The sequence below is a fragment of the Lynx rufus genome, unplaced genomic scaffold (assembly GCF_022079265.1).
Source record: "Lynx rufus isolate CCGP_SWC_20201006 ecotype Redwood Valley unplaced genomic scaffold, mLynRuf1.p SCAF_6, whole genome shotgun sequence".
NCBI lineage: Eukaryota > Metazoa > Chordata > Mammalia > Carnivora > Felidae > Lynx > Lynx rufus.
The window spans coordinates 102,791,039-102,819,006 of record NW_025814878.1 but is presented as its reverse complement, the minus strand read 5'-3'; the positions used below and the strand labels follow the sequence as shown (position 1 = coordinate 102,819,006).

At 47.1% G+C, this 27,968-nt stretch overlaps 1 protein-coding gene across 4 annotated transcripts in view; it reads left to right on the top strand.

Annotated features, from left to right (window-relative positions):
- The window catches only part of RUNX2 (RUNX family transcription factor 2), a 235,203-nt gene that overhangs the window by 142,873 nt on the left and 64,362 nt on the right, over nucleotides 1-27,968 (top strand). The window contains exon 6 of one of the 4 annotated variants that reach the window (XM_047101639.1): nucleotides 23,796-24,092. The exons of the other annotated variants lie outside the window; for them this stretch is intronic. Coding sequence (XP_046957595.1) covers nucleotides 23,796-23,839 — 44 coding nt within the window. The 3' untranslated portion in view covers nucleotides 23,840-24,092. Of the gene's footprint in view, nucleotides 1-23,795; nucleotides 24,093-27,968 lie in introns of those variants that run through there. 4 annotated transcript variants of the gene reach the window in all.

The window sequence follows — 27,968 nt, the reverse complement described above, 5'->3', positions numbered from 1 at the left end:
TCTGTCCCGAGTCGAGTGCCCTGTGACTCTAGCGACAGCTTACAGCGGAGAATGGGATAGGAGAGCGGGACCCAGGGGCCAGATTTGGCTGCTGAAGCAAGTGACTAGATCCTGAAAGAAAAGTCCCAAGTCTTCGACCTCAGCAGGTGGGTGAGGTTGATGTCCCCTCGGGGTGCATGTGTGTTCTGGGGCTACACAGAGTCTCAGGTCTCATCTTGACCCTTCTTCCTGGAGTGTCTAGTTTCCGTAAAGAGGTTCTGGTAGGGGGAAGTTAGGCTACTTAACTGGTAAGTAACTTCAGCCATTTTTTAAAAAATTTATTTATTTTGAGAGAGAGAGAGAGAGAGGGAGAGAGAGCAGGAGCAGGGGAGAGGCAGAGAGGGAGGGAGAGAATCCCAGGCAGGCTCCGCACCACCAGCACAGAGCCCAGCATGGGGCTGGAACTCATGAACCGTGAGATCGTGACCTGAGCCGAAATCGGGAGTCACACACTGGACTGACTGAGCCACCCAGGCACCCCAGTTCAACCGCTTTTTAACATTAAAATGCAGATGAATAAATTATGGAATACAACACAAAATTCACAGGAGTTGTAGAGATGAAACAAGACTTTGGAGAAATCTTCCACTTGTAGGAGGGTACCCTGGGCCAAACTTAGAGTTTGCTCTCTGTAGTCAGGTGGCTGTAGTGAAAATAATTGAGAAGTCCTGTCAGCGTTCACAGCATTTTTCCAGAGGCCTGTGGAGTAGCTGGATCTCGTAGAATTTTCTCCGCTCGCACCCTACCCTTTCACTCATGCAATTCCGTAGCCTCTGACAAGCCCCAGGGCCCCCTCCCTGATGAGGACTTCCTTACCATTCGTCCCAGCATCTGTAGTCTGCACCAAGAAGGCATGCTCTAATTCTCATACTCTTTCAGTTCTCTGTTTCTGCCTAACACCCTCCACCACAACATGGTGGTTTAGACAACAGCCATTTGACTGCTCACGAGTCCGTGGGTCAGGAATGCAGGCAGGGCTCAGTGGGGTGGTTCTGCTGGGTCGTCAGAATCCTTCCCCAGCACAGGCTTCTAAGAGGCACAAAAGCGGAAGGTGCACGTCGTTGGAGGTCGCCCTTGACAGAGGAGATGGGCAGAGTCGCTTCCGTTGTGTTCTGTTGGTCAAAGCCAGTCACAGGGGCCAGCCCAGAGCCAAAGGGGAGAGGAAACGGACCCCCAACTCTTAACAGGAGAAAGGGCAAAGGATTTACAGTTATCTTCAAACTACCATGTAGAGTTGACATCCAACCTATCTGGCTTTGAAGCCTGTGATCTTATCTGCTCTGCAATCGTTCCTCTTGGATATCACAGTTCTCGATGACCCCGCGCGGTGCCATTTGTAGCGAGACCTGGTCAACCCTGGGTGGTGATTCCAGGCATCGATAACAGACGTGTGAGAAGAGATTTGGGGCACGAGGCATCTCCACACAAGCAGAACCCTCTTCATCAAAACACAAGTGTAAGAGGCATCCTGGTGCTGGAGAAGTGCATGCCTGGCAGCGAAAGCTGAGTCCCTCGTATTTTGTAGAAGGGGTCGTTATACGCTTGCTTGAGTCCCGTGGTGAGTGGAGTATATGTCCCATAAGCCAGAGCTGAGGAGTTGCGGGACTCTTGTTAAGGGGAAAATGGGAGCTCACACTACTCAACAGTTTCGAGATCTGCACGGGAGAGCTGGGTGGCAGGATTCCTCTAGACTTGCCCAGGGCACCTGGGGGCAGTCGGGCTGGGAGGGCTGCCCTGGTTGCCCTCAGACTCCGCAGGGTCCAAGAGCCACCCTTCCAGGAAAGCAGAGAAAGGCGCTATTGTTTCTTGCCACTTTAAGGAGCTGATGACAGTACAAAGGAATGCAGTGAGGACCCTCCCTCCTAACAGTGGAGGATTAGAGACTGAAGAACCAGACGCTCAGCCTCTGGGCACAAGGTGTGGGAAACACTGTGGGGGCAGAGAGGCGAGTGAGCCTTTTCTGGAGGGGTAGCCATGTTGATTTTGGAATTCTACCCCTCCGCCTCCCAGCTCCTGAAACCTCCATGTCACGGGGCCTTGGTTTCTTCATGTACCAACCGGGGATGCCGGTTCTTAGGAAAAAAAATTCTTTTGAGGATTAAATAAAATAAATAGAAGACCTAGCATACTGCTTGCCACACGGTAAGCACTTAATAAATATTAACTTCTTTCTCTCCAAAATGTTAGAAGACAGACCTTAGACATCATTGAAACCAATTTGTGAACGACCAAACCGAGGCCTGGAAATATTAAAATAGCGTGTCGAAGCAACATGTTCATGAATCCCTATGTCCTCCTCTTGGCTCAGGGCTCTTCCTTCTGTCCCACGGACGGCTGAGTCCCTCTAAGGACCTAGAGCGCTTTTCATCACCGCCCCACTGTGACTAAAAATGGCTGCCTTTTGCCTTTTTTCTGGGGTAGAGTGCTCTATGTGACTCTGAAGAACATGGGGCTGATCAGAAAAGAAAATGCTAGCAAAGCATGAAAACAAAACAAGACCAAAAAAACCACCACATGCAGGGGAGCCTGGGTGGCTCAGCTCGATAAGCGCCCAACTTCGGCCCAGGTCACGATCTCACAGTTTGTGGGTTCGGGCCCGGCATCGGGCCTTGTGCAGATGGCTCAGAGCCTGGATCCTGCTTCAGATTCTGTGTCTGCCTCTCTCTCTGTCCCTCCCCTGCTCGCACTTTGTCTCTCTCTCTCTCTCTCTCTCAAAAATAAAAAAAAACATTAAAAAAATTTTATTTAAAAAACCAAAAAAAAAACCCACCACATGCAAATTCAATGTGAACTTCGCTGAATAAAGCCATCCACTGAAATCACACTAGCAAGTCCTTCTCCTCTATCAATTTCTTTTTCACTTAAAAAAGAAAAAAAAGAGTGATTTTCAAAGATCAGAGTTCAGAATGACAATAAAGTGAAAAATAAAGTGTGCTCCTTCCTGCCTGCCTCCCCTCCCCCAGAGGTTCTACTGCAGACAGTTTTTATGCCTGTCCAGCATTGTCTCCCCTTCATCAATGATCAACAGCTCCAACCATGCAGGTCCTCTGATAGGGCATTTCAGTCTGTGGGATTCAGTTTCCCAGATAAGCTGGGACTCAGGAGGCTTGGAGTTCTGTGAGACACTGTGCTGGGGCCCCATCATCTGTTACTGAGCAACAAGTCGCCCCCAAACTTAGTGGTGCAAGAGAACACCACTTTATTCTGCTCTCAGATTGTGTGGAGAAGGCACAGCAGGAATGACTTGTCTCCACTGTAAATGTTTGTGGCCTCGGCTGAAAGACTGCAAAGGCTGGGGGCGTCTTTGCTTACATGTCAGGTGCCTGGATGGGCTGGGCAAAGGATGGTCTTCGCTGGGACTGCCTCCCTCCAGGAGGGCCTCTGCGTGGCTCTCCAGCACCGTGGCCTCTGGGTAGTTAGGCTTCTAACATGGCTGCTTGGGCTCTGAGGACAAGTGTCCCAGCCACCCTGGTGGGGGCTGCAAGGCCTCTGGTGACATAGCCTCAGAGGTCACATGGTGTCACTTCCGCCATACTCTATCGGTCAAAGTGGTCACGAGCCCACCCAGACTCAAGGAGGGGGCCCTACTTCTGAAGGGAGAAACGTCAAAGACTTGGCAGCCATGTTGTTAAACTGTCACATCCGGTGGTCTTGCTTTCCGAATGCCGAGAGCCCAGCATCTGAAGGATTTTGGTGCTGCTTCTAGAAGAGAGAGGCAATCTAAGAGGTGAGACTTCGACATTTGCTGAATTTTCATTTGCCACACCTGAAATGTGGGACCACAGCACCTGCTTTTTAGCTGGAGTGGGCCTGCCCCGGCAGGCACTAAGGTCTTCAACTTCACCCAAGGGCCTGTGTGGGGATGAGCCAGACTGCATTTTTTTCCATCAGCCGCAGAGGAAAGGCCAGTGCAGGGAAATCTCCTGAGGAGCTGAGCAGAGGGAGTTGTGGCTCCACTTTGAGAGGTGGTTGGGCCACACCCTCCAGCCTGCCCCCCCACCTGTGTACATACCCAGAAGGAACATCGTTTGTATTGAATCCAAAGAGGAGTCTTTGAAGGCCTCGGAGATCTTCAGAGCAAAGTGCTGGGTGAGGTCAGGGCATTCAGGAGGCCTGAATGGAGGGAGGGAGGCTGGGTGTGTGCCAGCCCGGGCTGCTTGAGGCCGAACGTAGTTCCAGTGATGTCCCACGCATGGCTAGGCAGCCGAGCAGTAGTGTGGCCTGAGGCAAGAAACACGAAGCAATGTGCTACCCCATTTGCTTGTGCTCCCGGCATGAAGGGAAAAGTTGAGAGTTCACGGCTTGCTCTGGGCTGGCACTTTGGATCATTAACCTATTTCGTTTAACCCTCACAGTAATCTTATGAAGCAGGCGTTATGGTTAAAAGACTGAGGCTCAGAGAAGCGAAATATCTTTTCTAAGGTCACACAGCAGATAAGAAGGGACACTGGGATCCTAAAAGGGCAGGTCCCATTGGCTTCTTCAAAATCAACATGGCCACAGGGCAAGGAGGCCATCCCCTTCTCTCCATGTCCTCCAGGCTTCACTCCATTCCACACTTTCTCCTTTGCACGAAACCACAAGATTTCTATCACCAGGCTTCTTGATGCTTGCAAAACCAAATCCCTTCACGACGAGGGCCAAGAGGGAGTTTTCTCCAAAACATAGTTGAAGAAGTGCCTTGGAGCTGCGCTGTCCAATACAGGAGCCTCCAGCCACATATGACTGTTTAAATGAAACTAAATGAAATTAATGAAATGAAAAACATTTAAAATACAGTTCTCCAGTCATGCTAGCCACATTTGAAGGGCTCAATTTGAAAAGCCACATTCGAAAAGCTGCAGGTGGCTAATGGCTTCTGTATTAGAGGGCAAAGGTGTAGAATGTTTGTATCGCAGCAGACAGTGCTGCCTTAGAGACTAACTCGAGGAGGAACCATATTTTTGTAGCTTGTACTATTGCTAGTTTTATTAATACTTGCAGTGGTATTCATCGAGGTGTTTATTTTGTCCCAATCTCTCTCAAAGGTCAAATAATAGACCATAGCTTTGTAGTACTTCACCGCTTTCCAACTGCGTTCACATTCATGATGTTATTTAATGCAATAGCCTTGCAAAGCATGGCAGATAATGATGTTACAGGTAAAGCAACAAAGGTTCAGAAAGGTCAAGCAACTTGGCCAAGGTTCTGTAAACAGTAGATGGTAAAGCCAAAATTTCAACACAGGTTTTCTCATTGTATGCTTTCCAGAGGGAGGATTTGTGTATATGACGCCTGAAATTATCCTTAGGCAAAATTATTAAGTCAGAAGTAATTTACCCGTGTTCTTGTGGGGAGAATCGTGCTTGTCAGTTTTTCTTGTTTAGATCGTCAGGTTTTTCATTAGGTCTTGCCACTAACAAATACCTTTGTTTTCTTTCCAAACTTGTCGGCAACTTCTCTAATTATTTTACCGTGAGAGCACAGTTTACACTGGTGTATATTTGTTAATTGGAAAATTACCTTTTTAAATTAGTTTATAATGAGAATGGCTATGTCTACTGTCCCTTGGCTATGTAGTAACTAGAAGAGAATCAATTTAAACAAAAGCAACTTTCCAGAACTAGATGCGATGGAAGATACATATAAATAGAAAGGTAACCGATGATACCTGGTCAAGCATGAGGTATGTCAGATTAACCTATGGAAAGCAATTCATTTTTCACTCATTTTATTTATTTTTTATTTTTTATTTAAAAAAAAATTTTTTTTTTTCAACGTTTATTTATTTTTGGGACAGAGAGAGACAGAGCATGAACGGGGGAAGGGCAGAGAGAGAGGGAGACACAGAATCGGAAACAGGCTCCAGGCTCTGAGCCATCAGCCCAGAGCCTGACGTGGGGCTCGAACTCGCGGACCGCGAGATCGTGACCTGGCTGAAGTCGGACGCTTAACCGACTGCGCCACCCAGGCGCCCCTTCACTCATTTTAGAATATAGTTTAAAATATGTTCCATCCACTGGAGATCCTAGCAAAGGCAGATAAACACCAAACCTATAATAAAATAACTAACATAAAGTTCAGTTGTGATAAGAGGTTTATGTAAACAAACAACAACAACAAAAAAAACAAAGGAGGTAGAGAACAATGGGTAGGTGGGGATACTGTTTCAGATAGGGTATAAGCCGTCCCGCCATGGCCAAGTCCAAGCTACCAGTATGACATCACTAAAATCACGGTTGGGAACTGATGCACACAGTAGGCTCTCACGAGCTGGTGAGGGCTGTCTGCAGCACACATTTCCTTTCCGCCTCTGCAAGGTGCCTGGGGACCTTTCCTCTAGGGGATCTCTGGAGTTCCTGGTCCCCTCATAGTTTCTGAGCGTAGGTAGAAACCACAAATGCTCTTTCTAGGCTATTCCCGGGAACAGTTTGTGCTTTGGGGCTATTTTGCTGGAGTTGAGGGCTTGTTTTGGGTTTGATAATTCCACCACAAGCTATATCCGTTTATGGAAACACATGTGCTGGTTGCCATTGTAAATGGTCCCTGGGTCTGTGTTCCCAAAGGGAGGGCCCTGATTGTAAGCTTCAGCAGTATGATGAAAAAGAATTAGCTCAATGCAGTGGTAAGGGAGAAAACCTGGCTTATGGCGAAAGTTCTTGTGCTTGGTAAGGGCCGCTTGCAGAAATCATTTCCCTGAGAAAACTTAGTAGACAGCACACAGCTGTTGAAATTAGGTGAACATGATTTGAATCCTTCATTGACCTTGGCTAATCATTACCCTCTTTGAGCTCAGTGTTCATAGCTCCTGCGTAAGATCGCGGTGAAGATACATTAGTGCCTGATGTATACGGCGTGTGAGGATACATGAAAAGCGCCTAACGTGGTGTCTGCCACAGAATAGGTACTTAATTCTCATTTATTCATTTATTTATTTATAGTCAGAGAGAGCAGGTGGGGGAGGGGCAAAGAGAGGGAGAGAGAGAATCCCCAGCGGCCTCTGCACTGACAGTGCTCAGGGCTCACAGACGCAGGGCTCAAACTCATGAACTGTGAGACCGTGACCTGAGCCAAAACCAAGAGTTGGACGCTTAACCAGCTGAGCCACCCAGGCACCCCTTAAATTTTTTTTAATGTTTACTTATTTTCGAGAGCGAGAGAGACAGAGACAGAGTGCGAGCAGGGGAAGGTCAGAGAGAGAGAGGGGGAGACACAGAATCCCAAGCAGGCTCCAGGCTCTGAGCTGTCGACACTGAGCCCGAAGTGGGGCTTGAACCCACGAACCGTCAGATCATGACCTGAGCTGAAGTTGGATGCTTAACTGACTGCGCCACCCCAGGTCCCTAATAGGTACTTAATTCTTGATCCCTCCTGTGTAAAGAGCATTGGCCGTGGGTGTAGGAGACAGCAACCTGTAAGCTATCCTCATCGGGAGAACCTGGGAGGATCCAGACTGAAAAAGGTAGGTTGAGGAAGACCCACGTGACAGATGCTGGAAGGACTTAGGACGAGGTGGCCGGCCTAGTAGCTGAGAGACCGTAACAGTCCTGAAACCAGGGCCTTCATAGTCACACTGCCCCACCACAGCGGGTGGCTCTGGCTTCTTCCGTAATCGAATGGTGGTGGTGGTAGAACTAGATTGTTGATTTCTGAGAAGTTGGGGGAAAGAAAAGTCCCTTTAAGTTGCTCTGTTTGCCAAGTGAAATATCAATTAAGAGCACTGCATATAGCATGGGTAATTAGCTGCAGATTCGCTGGATGGAATTTCCTACAATCTTAGAGCCTATAGAAGCTAATCATGGCCTACGCCCTCTCTTTGATATTCTGTGACTGAAGTTGAATTGATATAGGAGCCGCATGTTGGCTTAGAATGAAATATGACATTTCACAAGCCAAGCAAAACAGAAAGAGCAGATGAAGAACTCAAGACAGACAAAAAAGACAAGAAGGGGGAGCAGGAAAACATCCCTTGAAACATGAGCCAGGGAGCGTTAGGTCACAGAGGACAAAAGATCTGAGCTCTCAAGATCCCAAATGTTGCACCGTGAGCCACTTAGTAGCACAAGCAAGGAGGCTGTGGACGTGGCGAGGGACATCTGTGAATAATGGAAGCCAGTGGCCTAGGAACAGAAAAACACCTTCCCTTCCAACCCAGTCCTAGGTAACCTATTGTGTCTGGGACCAGGACAGGCTTGAAGCCGAGCGATCGGGACACATCTCATAGTGCACCCCTTGGGGAGTGCAGGCTGGATATTGAGCATGTGACCTCCCCACGGAGCTGCAACATCGTCTGTACAGCCGGCACAGCCTGCTGCTCAGGGACCTCTGCTCCCTCATAGTAAAGGATAGAGGCATGAGGGTGGTGAGGGCATGCAGCAACCAAATGTGTGGAAAGATGTCTTCTTCTTAACTCAGATAGACCGGTGAGTCCCGGAGCACCAGCTGCAGACAAATAATAAGGGGGAGTCAACGGGTTAAGGAGGAAGAGGGAAAGTCAGGCGGGGTGAGCTAGAAAAGCCCCTGATTTGATGTGGGTGGCTGAGTGAAGAGCCACCTTCTCTGTCTGGGTCCTGGGTTCATAGCACCACTCTTCCCTGGCTAACCTTGCTAGCTAGGGTAAGCCCCTTTGCAGTCTTGAGGCTTCAGCTTCCATATTAATAAAATGGCGGTGGTGGTAGCCCCACGTGTTTTCCAAGTTCCTATCTGGTCCCCTAATTCTCTTATTTTATCAAGGTCAGTGCCAATGCTGGCTTCTGAGCAGTCCGGGGGTGGGTTGTGTTCTAACGTGGATGGGATACCCTAGCATCACCACCTCCGTATTCCAAAGTTGGCTCTTCTCTCATTAGGTCCAATGGAGACTGGCTCTAGTCTCCAGACTAGTTAATATGTGGCATTCACATTCCATCTGCCACATCATATCCTCGTGGCATAAATAACCCATGGTTTCAACCGCATCTGGGTTAGATATCAGGATGCTTAACTGCATTTCAGGTGACTTTGAGATGAACACCATACCTGGATGTGGTGGCCATGCTCTTGTATTTGGCCTAGCAAAGAGGATTTGGGAAGAATTTAGCCTGGGAAGGACTCTTGATTTTCTGAGAGCATCTACGATGCCCAAGGACAACTTTTCACACCTGCTAAAAGTATCTTTCTCCTAGGACACCTACCTGTTTACCAACTGACTCCTTGCTCATGGGGCCAGTAAGTCCTGTTACAATGTTGCTTACCTTGCAACACGGAAATAATAACACCCGCCTTGCCTTCATTTTAGGGTTCTAGAGAAGTGCTTAGAAAAATACCAACTGTAATGAAACTGTAGGGTTATTAATAATGTTGCTATTACACAACTTGATTGATGAGATTTTGATAAAGGCAAAGGCTCCCTGCCTTCTCCCCCTGCACCGTCCATAAGACCTGTTCCCAAAAGTACATCTCAGTCCACACTCCAAAGACATTTCTTGGAACCACATCTTAGTGCCGTTCACCCAATAAAAAGCCCCTCTGGCTCCAAGTGGGCATGAAAGTTCATCACAACATTTGCCATCAATAAAAAACCAATTCTTTCCATATGAGAGGCATTACTGCTGTCGAATGGTTATTGAGTGATGATACCTGAATATTGGGAACACAGGAACAGGGAAATGTACAAAGGGAAACTTCACAGGGACGCCAAATTGTAAAGATGGAAATGCAAATATCAGAGGGAATGAGTTAAGAAGAGCAGAGTACCTTGAGCTGGGGGGAGAAGGAGTGTTGGGAGGTGGAGAGAAACAGCAGGTAGGAAGGAGACACTCCGTGCTGCCTGGTAGATGAGTCACGGATGAGGGTGACACACGGAGTCACTGTGACAGCCCATAGACCATGCTGCATCGTGGCCAGCCCATCAGCCCGGGAATTTGTCAGAAATTGTCTTCCGGAAAATAGAGTCACAACAGCCGTTGCCTTTATCATTAGAGCTCCCTGGGCCACACAGGAGCACTGGAGCTTGTTTGAGCCACAGCCACGCCTGAGGGGCAGGAAGCTGGGCCACGACATCAGAGCAGCCTTCTTTGTAGCCCCTCCAGAAGGTCAGCCTCTTTCAGAAGCCCAAGCCGTGGCCTCCGAGCCTTCGTGGCCAGGATGTCCTGCCTGCTCCTTAATGCTGTCTCCCCCCGGCTACCCTTCAGTTCCCCTCTAACCTTCCGGTTCTGCCACACACGCTCACATGCCACCACTCATTTCTGTGGCCCTCTCTGGCTGGCCGGAGGAATGTGGGTCAGTGTGGTGGTTGAATAATACAGCTCTGGAGAAGAGCTGGGGTTGAGCATGGCTCTATTCACTGCCTGGCGGGCCTGGGGCAAGTCACTTAGCTTTTCAGCCTCGGTTACCTGATCTTTTCACTGGGAATGATCCCTCCCTGGTGGTTGAGGGTGAGGAGCAGATAGAAGCAAACAGTGAATGCCGCATGTAAGGGGCTGTGCATACATGAGGTTGGGTGACCATACTCTTGGTCCTGATGAAATCAGTAATCGGGCCCTGTTTCATTGTCAAAAGGGTTGTGATTTGGGTGATAAATTCTATCACCCTGTGCCCTGTAACCATTGATAGATGGAAATACAGAGGGTCAAAATGAGACTGGGGACTGTCCCCAAAGACCCCCATGTCCCTAGAATGTTTGTCTGTTGCAGAGCAGAACTTCATGTCTGTGAGTCCTAATTCACGTGCAAAATAAAAATTCTTCAGTTAGTCCATTAAAAGAAATAACCGCCCTGTTTTAATTTCAGCAACGGCCTTGCAATGAAAAGACTACTAATTACTCCAATTAACCAGGCACATTAAGTGCACATGTTCAAACGGATATTAACATACCATCCATCTTGGTCCTGAGATGCTGAGATGCATAAACATTTAGTGGAAGAAATTGTGGCTGCAGAGAAAACACAAACAAAGCAGCCTGTTTGTTTGTGCGACTGTCTGCTGGTAGAGAAACAACCAAGAGACATGGAAAGACATGAGGGTGTCTCCCAGTTTATGTTTCCAATTATTGCCCAGAGGAGACGCGGAACAAAGGAACTCCTATTTATAGCCCAACTCTAAAATGGGGGGCTGGGTGGGGGCGAAGCTTAATCGTGAGAAAACGCAACCCACTATTGGCATTAATAAAATAAAATAGCATTGTAGTTTATCCAGAGAACAAACAGTCGTCAGGGAAAATAAATAACTCCTTCCATGTCTTGACTCCATGTACAATGTCGTCTAAAACCACGTCACTTACCAGTGATGGGAGCCAGGGTGGGCGTAGGGTAAGGCCACTGGAGCAGACAGGCTTTGTGATGGAAGCTGGATCTGGCACCAGGATGTCCCTCTGTACCTGTAACCAGCAAAGCCAGTGAAGACCACATTTCTTTCAGCACCCCACTAGCCCTTGGGGCGTGTCTCAGGACTCAGAATTCAGGAAATGCTAGCAGAAAGCAGGCGATGAACCTCTAGAGCAATGTTAGCTATTCAGAAGGGATTTGGGTTAACGTACAAATGGCCTCAAGGTTCAGAATCCCATCTAAAATGTTGGTGAGGGTTGCCATAGCAACACCCTCCTGGACCAGCGCTGCTGCCCCAGCTCCGGGAGAGGGCACCTGCCTTATATTATTATGGTTAGTCCTATCTCCTTCCCTCTCTCCCTTCCTTCCCCTCCCTGTATCTTCTGTTTAAAAATTAATTTTTTTTTTCAACATTTATTTATTTTTGGGACAGAGAGAGACAGAGCATGAACGGGGAAGGGGCAGAGAGAGAGGGAGACACAGAATCGGAAACAGGCTCCAGGCTCTGAGCCATCAGCCCAGAGCCTGACGCGGGGCTCGAACTCACGGACCGCGAGATCGTGACCTGGCTGAAGTCGGACGCTTAACCGACTGCGCCACCCAGGCGCCCCTAAAAATTAATTTTTAAAAACAAGTATTAAGTTAGTGCACTGTGCCAAGTCATTTTCTGTATCATCATCTCATCCAGCCCCGCTAACAACTCTTCAGAAGCCTGTTGTGGCTATCGCCATTTTATACGTGAGGAAGCTAGAGCCCAGAGAGGTGAGGTAATGTGTTCAGGTCACACAGTTTGAGTTCTAGAAGGCCTGGGAAACGGACAGTTTGGAAACCATGTGGAGGCACCAAAATTGCTGAGAAAGGTGCCTCCTTTTCCAGGTACTTGATTCCTTGCCATCTGGGGCTTCAGATCTCATACCTAAGCACTGGATAATGCGGCTCCAGGAAGAAGCTAGTCTAGGGAACAGAGGCTACACCTGCCAGCCCCGTGCAAGGGCCCGTGGTGTGGTGGATATGCTGTCCTCTCCCTTCCAGCAATTTACTTGAAATTCCGCAGTCATTCCAGATCTTCCCATGTTGTGGACTGGGATTAGGGAGGGTCCTGGGAGAACATGCACATGAAGGTTTTTGTTTATTTTTTGCGTTCTAAGCAGATTGGCTCGTGTTTTTGAGGCTCTGAAGCTCATCGTGGTGTTTCCTCTTTGGCTATGCCAAATCACTTCGGGGAAAGATACCAAGGAGGGATAGAACCCTCCTGAATATCCCGTGAGTCTTTTACTCTCCAAATCAGAGATTCTCTGAAGCTGGCTCAGGATAGAAATGAATCCTCCTGCAGGAACAGACTAGAACAGGCATCATCATCATCGTTCATTAAGTAATTTTGGCCTCTTCCTTCATCTTTAAGTACTTACTCAATTGCCCTTACTACCCTGGACCTGCAGGAACAAGAACAGTCAACAAATTCTGTCCCTTCTTTCCTTGTAAGTTCGTCCTTTCCTTCCATCCTGCACTTGTTACACTGGCTCAGGCGATCATTTTAGTTGTTCAAACTTCTCTGATTATAGTTTTTGTCCCCTGATCCCTCAATTCACCTTGCAGTGTACTCTCCAAATAATATTCTATTCTCAAGTCCCTCCTGACTCAAAATTACACGGTACCCCATTGCCTATTTTTGAGGTTTTTAATCATATAAAAATTACACTTACTGTCCGAAATTCAAACAATACAGGAGTATATAAAAGAAAATAACTTTCTGTCTATTTTTCTATTTATCTTCAAACCAGAGGATTGTTATTTATTCTGAGATTGCTTCTTCTTTAAAATATTTATCAATATAGCCCATGCATAGGCTGAACAACAATCCATTCAAATAGTAATAGAACTCTTAGATTGAAAAACAGCAGACTCCTGCCCCATGCTTCTCACTAGCACAGCCTGTTGAATCAAAGTAAAATGCTTTCACTAAACTTTCAGAGTTCTGTGGGACATGATGCTGTCGGAATAGCCTTCCAAACCTTGTTTCTCCTCCTCTTCAATTGGGACCAACTACGCCCTCCGGGTCAGGCCATACTTTGATAGTCTATCTTTTAACTGGAGAGGTTAGCCCATTTATATTACTTGTAATAACTGAACTATGCGGATTCATGTCTGCCATCTTATTTTGTACTTTCTAGTAATATTTATCCTGATTTTTCAGTTTTCTTTGCTTTTTTTTCTCCTTTGCTTCCTTGTTTTGAACCGATTGGTTCCATTCCCCCATCCCCAATTTCGGTATTTTCCCTGTAGTCCATTTCCTTTAGGAAGTCACCCTAGAAATTTTGATATGCCTATTTAACATAATAGAATTGAAAATCCATCAATATATTTGAGCTCTTTCTGAACAATAAGAAAGCAAAGAATCCTTGAATTCTGATTATCTTCAAATTTTATATGGGGTTATCCAGATTTTACTCGCCTCTTGAATTTTTAAAACCCAAAGAACGCTTGATTTTTCAAATCTCTCTTGATTTTATTTTATACCATCAATGTCCATTTATATTTAACCTCATATTTACCTTAAATTAAATATATGTCACTAATCCTCTTACATTTCAGACCTACCTTCTGAAATCTTTTTATTTTTTTCCTTTTTAAAAATTCTTTATCGATTTATTCATTATTTTATTTATTCATTTATTCAGTGCAGAGCCCAATACGGGGCTCAATCCCATGACCCTTGGGTCATGACCTGAGCTGAAATCAAGAATTCGACACTTGACGGACTGAGCCACGCAGGTGCCTCTCACTTTCTTTTTTCTAAAACGCATGTCCTTTAGAAGTCCCTACAATGAGAATGTTCTGGTGGTACATTCTCTCAGTTTGTGATAGTTTGAAATTGCTACTTTGCCACCCCCCTCCCCCATTTTTGAAAGGTAGCTTTCCTTGTTTAGCATTCTAGGTTGTTAAATTGATACTAGTTGGTTGATTGATATTAATGCATCGGATTTTCCTTGCCGTTCTTGAGAATTCATCTGCTTGTTCTCTCTGATTGCTTTTAAGCTCTTCTCTTTGTTTTTGTTGTTCCACAGTTTTACTATGATATGTTTAGGAATGGCTTTCTTTTTACTCATTCTGCATGGGTTTCTCTGGGCCTTCTTAATCCAGGCACTGGTGTCTATGATTAATTCTGGAGAATTCTCAGCTATTAATCCTCTTAGCATTGCTTCTTCCCATTTTCTTTATTGTTTACTATAGAATATTCTCATCCTGTTTTTCAGTTTTCTTAAATATTTTCACATTTTCCATTGCTGTTTCCTTGTCTACTACAAGTGTGTGTAATCTCTGCAGTATTCCAGCTCATCTATTTTCTCTTTTAGCTTCATCATTGAAATGCTAACTTCATTGATCGTAGTTTTCATTTCTAGAATTTCTATCTAGTCATTTTTCAAATCTGACCAGTTATGATAGTCTCTTTCTTTTCTTTGCTGTACTTTCAACCTTTAATATTTTTGAACGTATTAGTTATTCTAATTTCGTATTCTATGTTTGATAAGTGCTAGTGTCTGTGGTCTCTATAGATCTGATTCTAGAGTTTCTTGTTTCAATTGACTCACTCAGGGTGGCTGACTTCCTTGTGTGCTTAGTGGTTAAAAAAAAAACAAAAAGAATTGATTTTCCTTGTAACTTAATGTGTAGGAATTCATTGAGGCCCCATTTGAACGTACCTTCCTCCAGACAAGATTGTCGGAATTTGCTTCTGCTAGGTGCCTGATGATTTTACCACAATAGAACCAATTTAAACCAAATTTTCAGAGTTTTCTTTCAGCTATAATGGTTGTGTATATTCAGGCTCCAAACCCATGAAGGTCCAGATCTGAAATTAGAAATAGGAAGTATTTTTTTCTTTTGCTTTTGCTGCGTCACTCCAAGCTAAGGCCAAGCCGGGCGTGTATCTTTGCCTTCTTGTTCGGTAGCGTAGGTGATTTTAGTTCACTCACTGACAGTGTGGACCTTCATTATTCTTGGCTTTATCACGGGCCCCTGCTTAGACCTTTTACTCATCTTGGTCTTCAGGTCTTGTCCCTCGTGTGTGGGAAATGCTGATTTAAGCCCTTAATGACTCTTGAATTTGGGCTTTCCGGTCATTTCTGGGGCCCAAGAAATTACTTAACTTTGTAGCCAAGTCTGTTATACGTTAGAAAAGTGTTCTTATATTTTACCTAATGCACTTAAGAATTCTCTGAAAATCTAGGCGGCCCTATTGTTAGAAAGAAAAGGCTCTGAGCTTTAGTTTGCTTCATCAGTGAAGTAGTAATACATCCATCATTAAGATTTTTGTGAGGATTAAATAAGATACTGAATAGAATTCTGTGTAGAAGCTTAATAAATGATAGTCATTACCGTTACTGCTACTCTTCTGTTGCTATTAGGAGTACAAAATTACTACTAAAAACACGAATGGGCCTGTTATTCCGTGGAGAATCAACGAATTAGATGGTTAAAAGAAACATAGTTGGTTTTAAAAACAGTTAAAAATTTAGCTTTCTAAACACATTTTTCATATATATTATGTGTGAGGGCTTTTTTTTTTTTTTTTAAACACTTCCCTGAAGTAGCTAATAACTGATCTCCCTGTAGGACTTGAGCCCTGTCCCCTGAGCTGTACCTTTGATAGGGGTATGTGTGTGGGCCAGAGAGTAGGCTCCAGTCAATCACCAGTGTCAGAATCCACAGTGGAAACGCTTCCGTTCTGTGCAGCATGGGTGGGCAAGCTGAAAGAACACCATTTATGGGAAGAAAGGTGCTACACATATACAACGAGGTGTTATATTTATTATTATTTCTATTTTAAATTATCCATTGAAGAAAGAAGACATGGCAAGAATTTTTAATGAGACCCAAGGTCAAATTGGGGTCAGAAGCCCAAAGGGAAACACGGCAGTGCTCTGACCGGGATGCATGTGACCTTGGGCAGGTCAAGTCACTTCTCAGCCTCACTCCCCTTGCGTGCGAAGCAGAATGGTGGGGCTGTGTGGTTTTAGGGAGCTTCTCCATCTAAAACTCGAGGATTCTCATCGCTTCCCAGCCCATATCCCCTGGGCTTCTTCGCTAATTCACCAACTTCTTGGACCCGCTGCCACAGCTGTGCTAACGAATACTGTTTATCCGACAACGTGTGCCTGGAGTCCCCCTTTCTCTGATGTAAGAAACAGACATCAGAGCCACAGTAGAAACAGAATCCTTCATGTGGCTTTGGCCTCTCCCACTTCAGGAGATGCTCATCTGTTTCGGATGTGTGGTTGGAACATGAGGAGCTGCAGCAAGGTGCCACGATTGCCATCGAAGGAAGGAAGTAGTTGGAACGGACGCCCTGTGAGTGAGGTTAGCCCGGTACAAAAGTAGGCCACACCTAGAGACAGTTTGTGGAAGACTCAACAAAACAGCTTGATCTCAGCCGGGGGACTCGGTCTTCTCCCCGAGCCTAGACGTCACTCCAGGGAACGAAAGACAGTCATGGCACAGGACCTGTTCGAAGGAGGGCGGCTGATACACGGGGGTCTCTTCAGGGTCTGAAAAATGGGTGGCTGGAACGGGTGTGGCGGGCACACCCTGGGAAGGGGCAGTGGCACTGGGGGGAGGCGGCACTAGGCTCAGAACTTGGCTCTACCGCATTTCGGCTTCCGGAGCCTCGTCTCTGACTGGAGGCCGGAAGCCGTGGCACCGGGGCCGCCCTGTCATCGTTTCCCCGACGTCAGTCATCGGAATGCCGCCTCAACATGCTTGCTGTATTCACCTGCTACCTGTCCTGTCGTCTCCTCATATTCGCACTGAAGTCGATTTTCTGTTTTCCTGAAAAAATTTTTTTTTAATGTTTATTTGTTTTTGAGACAGAGAGAGACAGAGCATGAACGGGGGAGGGGCAGAGAGAGAGGGAGACACAGAATGGGAAGCAGGCTCCGGGCTCTGAGCCATCAGCCCAGAGCCTGACTCGGGGCTCGAACTCACGGACCGCGAGTGACCTGAGCCCAAGTCAGACGCTCAACCGACTGAGCCACCCAGGTGCCCCATGAAATGTTTGTTTTAAAAGGGAGCTTTCTTTTACTATCAGACATGGAAAGCCAGGATCACGCGTCACAGTTACAAGTTGATCACCCATGCGCACGCCACAATGAAAACAATGTTAAGTCCTCACTAGCTACCACTGCGTGTGGAAATCTCTGGGCCTGAGGTTTGCTCTGTTTTTGCTAAAGTCAGACGAGCCATTATTAGATTTGCTGGGACACCCTACTGAGACTTGGGGGGGGTGATGAAGAAGACCCCGGGGCTGACAGAGAATAAATCACTTGCTCTAAGCACACAGCCAGTCAGGGGCACAGACACAATGGGAACCAAAGTGATTTGTGTCCAAAACTGGAGTCTGTCCCCACAGGGCTATTGCTTCCCTTCCACAGTGAGTCAGTGTTATTTAATGCTGTGACTTCGCGATGCCCAAGAGCATGTTAGGTGCTCCCTAAAACATTTCCTGCATTATGACTTACAAGCATCTTATACACGAGGGGACATTGCCCAGCATGAAAGCAGGGAGCGTTGTGCCTGACATCTAGAAAGTGCTCAGGGAGGCTTGGTCCCTCGCTCCCCATTTTCTCCTGTCCATGGGACAGGCGATCCTAAGCCCTGTTCTAGTATTCAAAGGTACTTGAAGAGAAATGGCCGCTTCAAGGTGTCGCAGCTTGAAGACACTTGCCATTATTCTCTGATGATTCGACAGCTTCCAGGCAGCCTTCCAATGGCAACTTGCTTTCCACAGTGGACTTTCTACCTGAGGAGAAAAGGAACCAGTCAACTGAGAGCAGTGTTCTAGTTAGGTTCACCCGTGTACCTCAGTGACCGGTCCATATCCCCTGAATGAGTGAGTACATGTCTGGTGGTTACACTTCGGATGCTAATACTATCAATAATAAGATGGCTGTGTGAGGGAGCTCTTATGCTCTGCCTGACGTGTAGTAAATGTTTCTCCTGTATTATTTTATTTCCTCAATAGCTGTATGAAGTACACACTATTGTCCTATTTTACAGATGAGGAAGTTGAAGCTTGGAGAGTCAAGTCATTGTTTGACTCCGAAGCCTGTGGAGGCTTCCAATTCGAGCTGAGATCCGAGCGGCTCTGAGTTCTGGTGAATTTGGTGGATGATGGTCAGGCCTTTGAGCACCAGCCCTGACTGCCGACAACTCTAGTGTACGAAGCTCTCAGTATGGTGTGGTGGCCACAGGCTGTGGCTTTGGTCTCAGACAGTCCTGAGTCCAAATTGTCTCCTGCCAACTACTGGCCAGGTGATTTGAGGCAAGCCACCTAGTTTCCCTGGGCCCAGTTCCGTCATCTATGAAGGGAACACCGCAGAAGGTAGCACTTAGCACAATGCTCTCAGCACACGTTAGCATTCAGGAAAAGGTGTTTACTATTACAGAGAGGAAGCAAAGAGGGCCTGGACTGGGGAAAAGAGGTCATTTTTTTTTTTCAACGTTTATTTATTTTTGGGACAGAGAGAGACAGAGCATGAACGGGGGAGGGGCAGAGAGAGAGGGAGACACAGAATCGGAAACAGGCTCCAGGCTCTGAGCCAGCAGCCCGGAGCCTGACGCGGGGCTCGAACTCACGGACCGCGAGATCGTGACCTGGCTGAAGTCGGACGCTTAACCGACTGCGCCACCCAGGCGCCCCGAAAAGAGGTCATTTTAAGAGGAAACCAGAGATGGAAGCAAAGTTATTTCTGTTTCTTTTCTTTTCTCTCTCTTTTTTTTTTTAACATTTATTTATTTTTAAGAGACTGAGAGAGACAGAGCACGAGCAGAGAAGGGGCAGAGAGGGAGGGAGACACGGAATCCCAATCAGACTCCAGGCTCTGAGCCGTCAGCACAGAGCCCGACGCGGGGCCCGAACCCACGAACCGTGAGATCGTGACCTGGGCCGAAGTCGGGCGCTCAACCGACCGAGCCACCCAGGCGCCCCAAGTTATTTCTGTTCCTTTGCGACTTAGATAAAAAGTGCCAGATGAGGCTTTGGGGTGCTGATTTCCTCTTTTCTTAGAAACACCCCCAGTGAGCAAACTGTCCCGCCCGAGTGCCCCCAGAATGAGGCTTCAGCACCTCCAGGTAGTTGTTGGATCCACATCCTCCCGAGCCACGGGGCCCGCCCTGCTGCCCGGTCCCAAAACGGCCTGCTGAGGCTGTGGCGCTTTAGGAAATGAATTCCCTCACACGGCAGCCAGAGCCGGGAGAACACCCAAGAAGCCTAGGCGGGGCAGCGGCAATGATGAAGGAGCATGGCCCACACTGCAGGGAGGAAGGGGAGCTAAGGCCTGGACTGAGCCGGGGCTCGTCCTCCAGCGGGGGCTCTGGCGGGCTCCAGCCTTCTCCTTCCCGGGCGTTCAAGGATCCCCTCCATCGTGGCCTATGAGTTTTGAACTCGAGGAAGACCCTGTCAATAAAATATGGCCTCTCTTCCTCATCCGTCCTCCCCACACCACTCCCCCTTCCTTCCAATCACTGCATCAACCCTCACTTGCCTGTTTACTTGGTTTTGTGGTTTGGGCTTAGATGTGGTTAGAGAGGGGTGGGGCAGAGGACAAGCTCTCCACCCCACTGCCTCACCTCTCCCTCATACACGGAGGTGCCCTACTTGGTCTCAGAGACCCGACATGATAGTCTTGGCATAGCAGATGGGGAAGTTCTGATTCGGTTTCCCCGGGGTGGGGCCTAGATATTGGCATTTGTTAAAAGCTCCCAGGTGATTGTGATTGGGAGACACTGGTCTAGTTATGGAAAGAACCAGATGAAAACTGTACTTAAGAAGGCTACTTGCGGGGGGAAGAGCTGAGCCCGGCCATTGTGAGAGGTAGCGTTGCTTACTCCTGCGTAAACATTAGCTAAGGATGATTTGATTATCTACAGTCTTTTGGCAAACCTCTCAGAAGCTCGTTGCCACCATTTCATGGATGTGGACAAAGGGTACCTATTGTCCAGCGTGCTTTACTCCCACCAAAAATGGCCTGCTCAGCAAACCTCTCGGAGAACTAGGGGGTTATGACACCAATGGCATGACCGGCTGACTGACTGACTGACTGATTGATTGATTTTTAAAATTTATTTATTTTGAGAGACAGAGACACAGCTCAAGAAGGAGAAGGGCAGAGGGAGAAGGAGAGAGAGAATCCCAAGCGGGCTCCGTACTATCAGTGCAGAGCCCGACGCTCACGCACCTCGAGATCATGACCTGATCGACGAGATCTCACGACGAGATCGAGAGTCAGATGCTTAACTGACCGAGCCACCCAGGCGCCCCCACCAAGGACATGATTTAGCTCAGGTGGTGGCGGTGAAAGCGGGACCAGCCAAGACCCGAACCCTCTGGTGCTCGGGTCATTCTAGATCCCTCCAGATGCCGTTGGTCCAGTGGGTGTGCCCTCAAATAATGAATTCCCCCCGATACGATCTGCGGGATCCTGGAGGCCATGTTCCGCCTGCCAAGATAACCTGGAGGGCACCAATGCCACTTACAGAGCAAGAGGAGACTGTCAGCGTGGCTTCTCACCAACAGGTTTACAGTGGAAATCACAGGCTTAGAACCTCAGTGAGATTCTGCAGAGGATTTTTAAGGAAAGAAAGGGTTCCTTGGCAGACCTGCTTTTGTGGTGAGGTTGGGTAGTGAGTATAGGGTCAGGAAATGCCAGGTGCACGAGGAGCAGGCCTGCAGAGGTCTCGGTTATGAAAACACGTGAAACACACTGATCAGCGATACAGATAAGAGGTGACTCCCCACCCCTGCCCGCCCTGCCCCACCCCAGGCTTTTACACCTCAGCTGCAGACCTGAACTCCAGAGTTGGTGGCACAGCGGTCTGCACGAGGCCCCTCGATTGTTTCACTTACTTTTCCCCTTCCCCAACAAGGTTGCCACAGTCAAGATGCATGGTCCACCAGCAACAACCGACTAGAAGAGGTGATAGAGGATGAGCCCTTCTTCACACCAGCAGCTAAACCCACAGCACATCTGGGAATTAACCTAACAGAAGATTGCCCAAAACCTTTTGGGGAAATTTTAATAACTCTTGGGAAGAATGCACAAGAGTGCCAGGGTGGCCCAGTTGGTTAAACGTCCAACCCTTGATTTCAGTTTGGGTCATGAGCTTCCGGTTTATGAGATAGAGCCCCGCATCGGTGCGGAGCCTGCTTGGGATTCTCTCTCTCCCTCTCTCTCTGCCCCTCCTCAGCTAGCACCCTCTCTCAGAAATAGAAACATTTAAAAAAGAATGCACAAATTAAGGAATGGTATTAGGACAGAATATCTTTAACGTAAACTAAAAGACACACACTCCATTTTTTTTAAGGTAATCTGGAACCATAACAACCCCCCCCTTTTTAAAAAAAATTTCTTTAATGTTTATTTATATTTGAGAGCGAGAGACAGACAGAGTGCAAGTGGTGGAGGGGCAGGGAGAGAGGAAGACAGAAGCCACAGCAGGCTCCAGGCTCCAAGCTGTCAGCACAGAGCCCGATGCGGGGCTCGAACTCATGAGCCATGAGATCATGACCTGAGCTGAAGTCAGGCGCTTAACTGACTGAGACACCCAGGTGCCCACACACACTCCATTTTTGAAAATGTGCAGACATACTCAAGGTCTTATAGTAAATAAGTGGGTGCCCATAGGCAGAGGGAATGAGACCGGGCATTACAGACACAGACACCTGTGCAGACACACTTAAACACATTTCTCAGCAAATAATAGTTACTATCTTGAATACTCAACCAAAATAGGCAAAATGTGCAGATTGTCACCATCTTTATGCATGTCCTTTTTTTTTGTTGTTGTTAAACTATCAATTTTAGACTTCCTTGAGGCAAGGATTATTTCTTGTATATTCTTTACATCCTCCATGGTGCTTAACTCAGTGTGTTTCATGTAAAAGCCACTGAATCCGTATTTTTGTGAAATTTCCATTAAAAATAACATTTATCCGTTGCAGAACATTTAGAACATGCACGTTATAGAGGACATTTAGAAAAATCTGTATTTTAAGAATTTATCTGTTAACACAGGTAACCAAAAGTGTAGCAAATGCATCCGTAATTCTACTACTTATGGATAACCAATATGAACATTGTGGGTCTCTTATTTCAGTTTTCACTTGGAGTATTTTTTAATGATTGCCTGATGGCTTTTTAGTGTTTACATTTCATAGTTTTGCTAGTTTGTTGCATAGTTTGCTAGTTGGCTAGTTTGAATGAGAAAACATTTAGGAGTGCATTCAGTACACAAAATATTGGCTATGCAAGGGGAAGGGCAGGGTGTACAAGGCAGGAACAATCAGTCCTTAGGATGAGCTGAAGGAAGAGGAGGGGCTGGCCAGGCTCAGTGTGGGTGTGGGTGTGCGGTTGATGGGGCAAAGAGTGCAGAGATGAGCAAACTTTTTCTGTAAAGGGCCAGATGGTAAATATTTGTGGGTCGCACGATCCCTGGTCACAACTACTCACTGGCCCCGTTACGCCGTGCGAGCAGCCATAGACAACCTGTGCGCAAATGAACATGGCTGCGTCCCAATAAAACTTTATTTATGGGCATTGAGATATGAGTTTCATGTAACTTTCTCAGTTTTCGGAGGGAAAAGAGAAAGCTCAGCAAATCCAAAGAAACGACAGAAGTTTTTTATGGATCACTGAGTGGCTTCAGCCACTGACAGCTGGGCTCCATGTGCCACGGGAGGGTGTGCAGGAGCGGAGTGAGATCAGCTGGAAAGAGCTGTAGAAGGGGACCCGTTCAAGGATTGCACGGAGACGCGAGCCGGTGCTCAAGACTGCTTTAGGCCAGAAAGTCTGCGTTCAGGCTATTCTGCACTCTCTCAAGAAGAAAAGGCAACACCCAGGGAGAGAGTGCCCCACCTGGGGAACACCCAGGATTTAATGCAACTTGCCGACCCTGGGGTTGGATGGGAGAGGTGTCCATAAATCACTCCACAGGCAGGACGGATGGTCTGTGGGATCCTTGCAAGGTCAGCCCCGGGTATGTCTTCCCCACTTTTCTTATTATGACACACCTCGGCACACGCCTGTCATTTTCCACATCTTGGGCCCTCGGCTGCTGTGTTCCCATCAGTCCCAGCCACCAAACCCCCCAACTTTCCCCATAAAGCCAGATCACTCTGTCTGCACGGCCTTGTTCCTTTCTTGATCAGTCTCATCCTGGTTTAAATGCTACTCTGAAACCCTCAGTTCTGCTCTGTCCTTAGTATTTCTCCCCTGCCTTCCCACCGTCTTCGCTCCCCCAGGCTGAGTATACGCAAACGGCCTGTGCTAGGCAGAGGAAAGATTATGTTTATTCTCATTTCGTTACACTTCACTGAAGTTAAATGCGTACCTCAATGAAACATGACACATCCCAAGATCTAAGCAGATTGTTTTTCGACACCGAGTGCCTGACCTCAGCCTGATTCCTTGCACCTTTTTCCAGATTTCCTGGACGTGGTGTTTGGGTGCGATACCTGCGTACTTTAACTTCATCGCTCTCCCAACTGCAAGAAGGCTTTCAGCATTTGGAGTCTGGGATTTGATTGCTCAACCAGGGGAGACATTAAGAAGTGATCCCACAGGCAAGATTTGCACCTTGCAAACTTGCTTCGAATTTTGAGCAGGGGGCGGTGTGTGTGTATGTGTGTGTGTGTGTGTGGGGGGGTTGAATGGACTTGCCTCATAGTCCTGGTTTGCAGGCCTAAATGATGAAGCAATTAATACACAGCACATAAAACTGTCCAGTCTGTTTGTTCTTGCTGTCATATCGTCAGTAATGATGGCAGGAACTGACTAATGAACCGGCCCAAGCATCTGTGTACATAGAAAAAGAGAGAGGAAGCAAGGGGGCACACATAACAAATAGCACTCCCATTTCTCTAAGAGAGCGACTCTTCATTTCCTAATGCTTTTTCTTGTGACTCGTTCAGGTCTTTCGGGGGGGGGGGAACCTTTATGAAATATAAGCTCCGTTTCTCATTTCATTGAAAAACCTTTAAGAAAAGCCATTTTTCATACTTAAGACTTTCCCAAATCTCTCCTAACCAGTTACCCTCTGTATTGTATCTTTCGTAGCTGGCAGTCATCCAGCGACAATCCTTAAAAATCCCTTTACAGTTTTAAAGGAAAATACAAGCTCTCATTTACCACTGGATCGAGTCAGAAAATAAAAGCTTAATGCCTTGACAGGCCTGGATATTTTTTTGAGGCCTAAGTCTGATTTATGGCAGTAGCCAGTAAACCAGGCTGGTGAAATATTTGCTGCTGCTCCCAGGGATATGGAAAAATGAAGTGTGAAGTTCTGGGGAGAGCAGGCCACAGCCTTCCAGTCACTAAACACTCCCACCAAGTTGGCAGGGGAACAGAGCCCCGGGCTGCAAGATGGACCTCAAAGGAATAGGGGAGGAGAGAGGGGACTGCGCACCGTGTCAAAATACTGCCAAGGCTTAACGCTCGCCATACATTTTGTGACATGGGGTGGGATGTTTATGAGGGGGGTTTAGGGAGGAAAGAGAAGAGAAACATTTTCTTCCTTCTCTCTTTGTTTTATTTTCTTTATAGCTTCCCTGTAGGGGTTTCGCTCCAAGCAGAAGAAATTAAGAACAACAACAGGAGTGTAGGAAGTTGCTTAAGCCCCCACCATAAAAGCGTTCAGGTCGAAAAATATGATCCGGTTAGAGAGAAAGCACCGAGTTGCCCTGGGTCTGAGGCTTCAAGGCAGGAAGACAGACCCACCTCCCCACGCAAGGTCCCCCCGATCTCAGAGCGTGGGAGCCAGGATTTTCATTCCCATGAAGAGGGAATTTCCTAGAGGTAAAAAGTCAGGTGGGTTTTTTTTTCCCCCCAGAATTTTCTCGAAGTGAGTCATCCCAAACGCACATGCCAGGTGAAACACTTGGTGGTTTGTTTTTTCTTTTTTTTTTCCTTTCCTTTATTTAAAAATAAAAATAAATTAACATCCACCGCTTAGATTGGGTTTTCATTTCAAGTTGCTGAAGTAGAGGGTTGGATACCCAGGCTTGTCTCAAAGGGCTTCATCTGTACTTGGTATTATTTACAGGGGAGATGGATGGAGCCCCTGGGGATGTGGGGGGGGGGATGGATTTTCATTGTATTCTGATGTGAAAAAGCCCTCTTCTAGGTGATATTTTTGGTAGACGAAGGCAAGGAAGGGCAAAAATGGAAAACATGCAACTCATTTTCTCCCCACACAAACTTATCTTTGGAAAATCATTGTCAAAATCTGATTCATTGGAGGGCTAAAATGTACCTCTCTATTATTTTTAAATTTTAATAACGGCCTGTCTATGTGCCAGATGCAGATTTATGTTACAGCGAAGGCTTTGGGTCAGTTAAAGCAGGCTCAGTAATTACAGAAATGTTTATACTCAGGCGTAGTCATCCCCATGCCTCTCTAAATCACTAATGAACACACCTCCTCTCCCTCAGACAGACTCTCCCAGGCTCACTTTAACACCCCCACAAAAACGGCCTCCCTCATTTACTCCCTTATCATAAGGTTAAACTTCGAGATAATTCGACTCAATAAACATTTATTGATGCCTACCATGTATAAGGTCGTGTTGGGCAATCCAGGGGGCCTGGGAGCTTGGGTGGAATACAAAAACAAGATCCTGGTCCTAGACTTCAAGACATTCGCCGTTGACAGAGGGAGAAACTAGTCTTTGATCCATTTGCCTTTGGTAAAACTTAATCCTTAGAAAAAGCGATTAAAGTTGCTTTATTTTTTCCACACTGGCAGGAGAACATGGAGGCCTACAGAAACTAAGTGACCTGCCCAGTGCCACCAACAGTAATTGCAAACATGGTCGAGCTCCTGTCTAGGCTAGGCGCTTGGCTACGCACTCCCTGTGCTCATCTCCTTGAATCCTCGACACCCACCGCGAGGCTCCTCCTTCTACAGATGAGGAAGAGGGCGGTTAAGGACCCAAGCCAGGAGCACATGGCAAGGAAGTGTGGGGCCGACATTCACAGGCCCCTGTAGTCCCTCCAACAGAGCTCAGACTGGAACTTCCGTTTCCTGCCTCCTGGTCCACATTTCCCCACTTGTGTCTCATCCCCCACACCTGTGAGGTTGAGGTGGAATTTTTTTTTTTTAACGTTTATTTATTTTTGAGACAGAGAGAGAGAGAGAGAGAGACAGAGCATGGACAGGGGAGGGGCAGAGAGAGAGGGAGACACGGAATCGGAAGCAGGCTCCAGGCTCTGAGCCATCAGCCCAGAGCCCGACGCGGGGCTCGAACTCACGGACCGTGAGATCGTGACCTGAGCCGAAGTCGGATGCTTAACCGACTGAGCCACCCAGGTGCCCCGGTTGAGGTGGAATTTTAAGAGAAAAGCAACAACAACAACAACAACAACAGCAACAAAAACAGCATTTCACCTTTTGGTTTATTTTGAATGGGTTTGGGGTGAAGAAACTAAGGAGTGCTTTGCAAACTGCTTTTGTTGAGTTGGAAACACCTAGGTTTCACCCTTAAGGAGGTCTGTAAATAGTTGATGACAATTTGAACATGGTCATTTTTTTAAGCCGTACTTCTTGAACAGGACTCTGTTTCGGGAAACTGAGAAATCCAGGGCATGTACAGAGGGACCGGACCTCCAGGGTGGCCGCTCTGGTTTTTGGTAAGCGACACGCTGAAAGAGATTATGGAACGCTGAATTTCCTCAACGGCGACTACCACACACACACAGGCTAACGCACACACCCACAGTTCAGATATTTTGGCAAATGTCCTGGCTTCCCTCCACCACTAAAACGAAAGTGAAGGTGAAATCACTTGGGGGCCGCTGGAGTAGAGTTCTCACCCTTGATAGCCGGCCATAGATTTAAATGTCTCGCAGGAGGCCCAATTAAACATTAGTGAGATCCCAATTCACCGAAGGATCATGTTTTCTGGCCATTTTCATCACTCACACTTCCCAGCAAGTTAACAATGAGTTTCGAATATGACTTCTTCCCTCAGGCACCACCCCCCCCCCATTTTATTGTATTTTATTTGGGATCTGGAATCTCATTGGCTCAAGGGTCTGGAAATGAGGGTAGGCAGATTTTTCTGACCAAAGTACTGGTTGCTGTCTACATACACCCTCGTTTTGTTATGATACAGAGCTATCTCAGTTGTGGGCTGGTAGGGGTCCCCATATTCCATTGACAATGATTATTCAAGATGATCCCTGGGACACAAGGTTGAGGGCACCTTGTGCCTCACACAAAGATGTGTGTTGAACGACTGAATGAATGAGTGAAGCGGGGCCACCTCTTGCTTGTGATGGCTAGACTAATGGGGCAAATGGTGGCCGAGCAGGTCCTTCTTGCTGCTTGCCCCGGTATGATCCCCATCTTGTGTGCTTGGTCAAGAACGGCCATCTCCACACTGTGGTTTGCATCCTTCTGGTACCTGAAGGTTTTTGAGGGGTTATGCAGATGCATGTGGTTTGAACGGCATTGATTTTCAGATCCTTGACTTCCACCGACTCTTCTCTAGAGCTCCCCAATCTGAGAACACACCTCTGGTTATCCTTTTCTATCATCCCTTTACAACTGCCCCTCTCACACTTTTAAAATAAGACATCCTCTCACCCACCCCAGTCT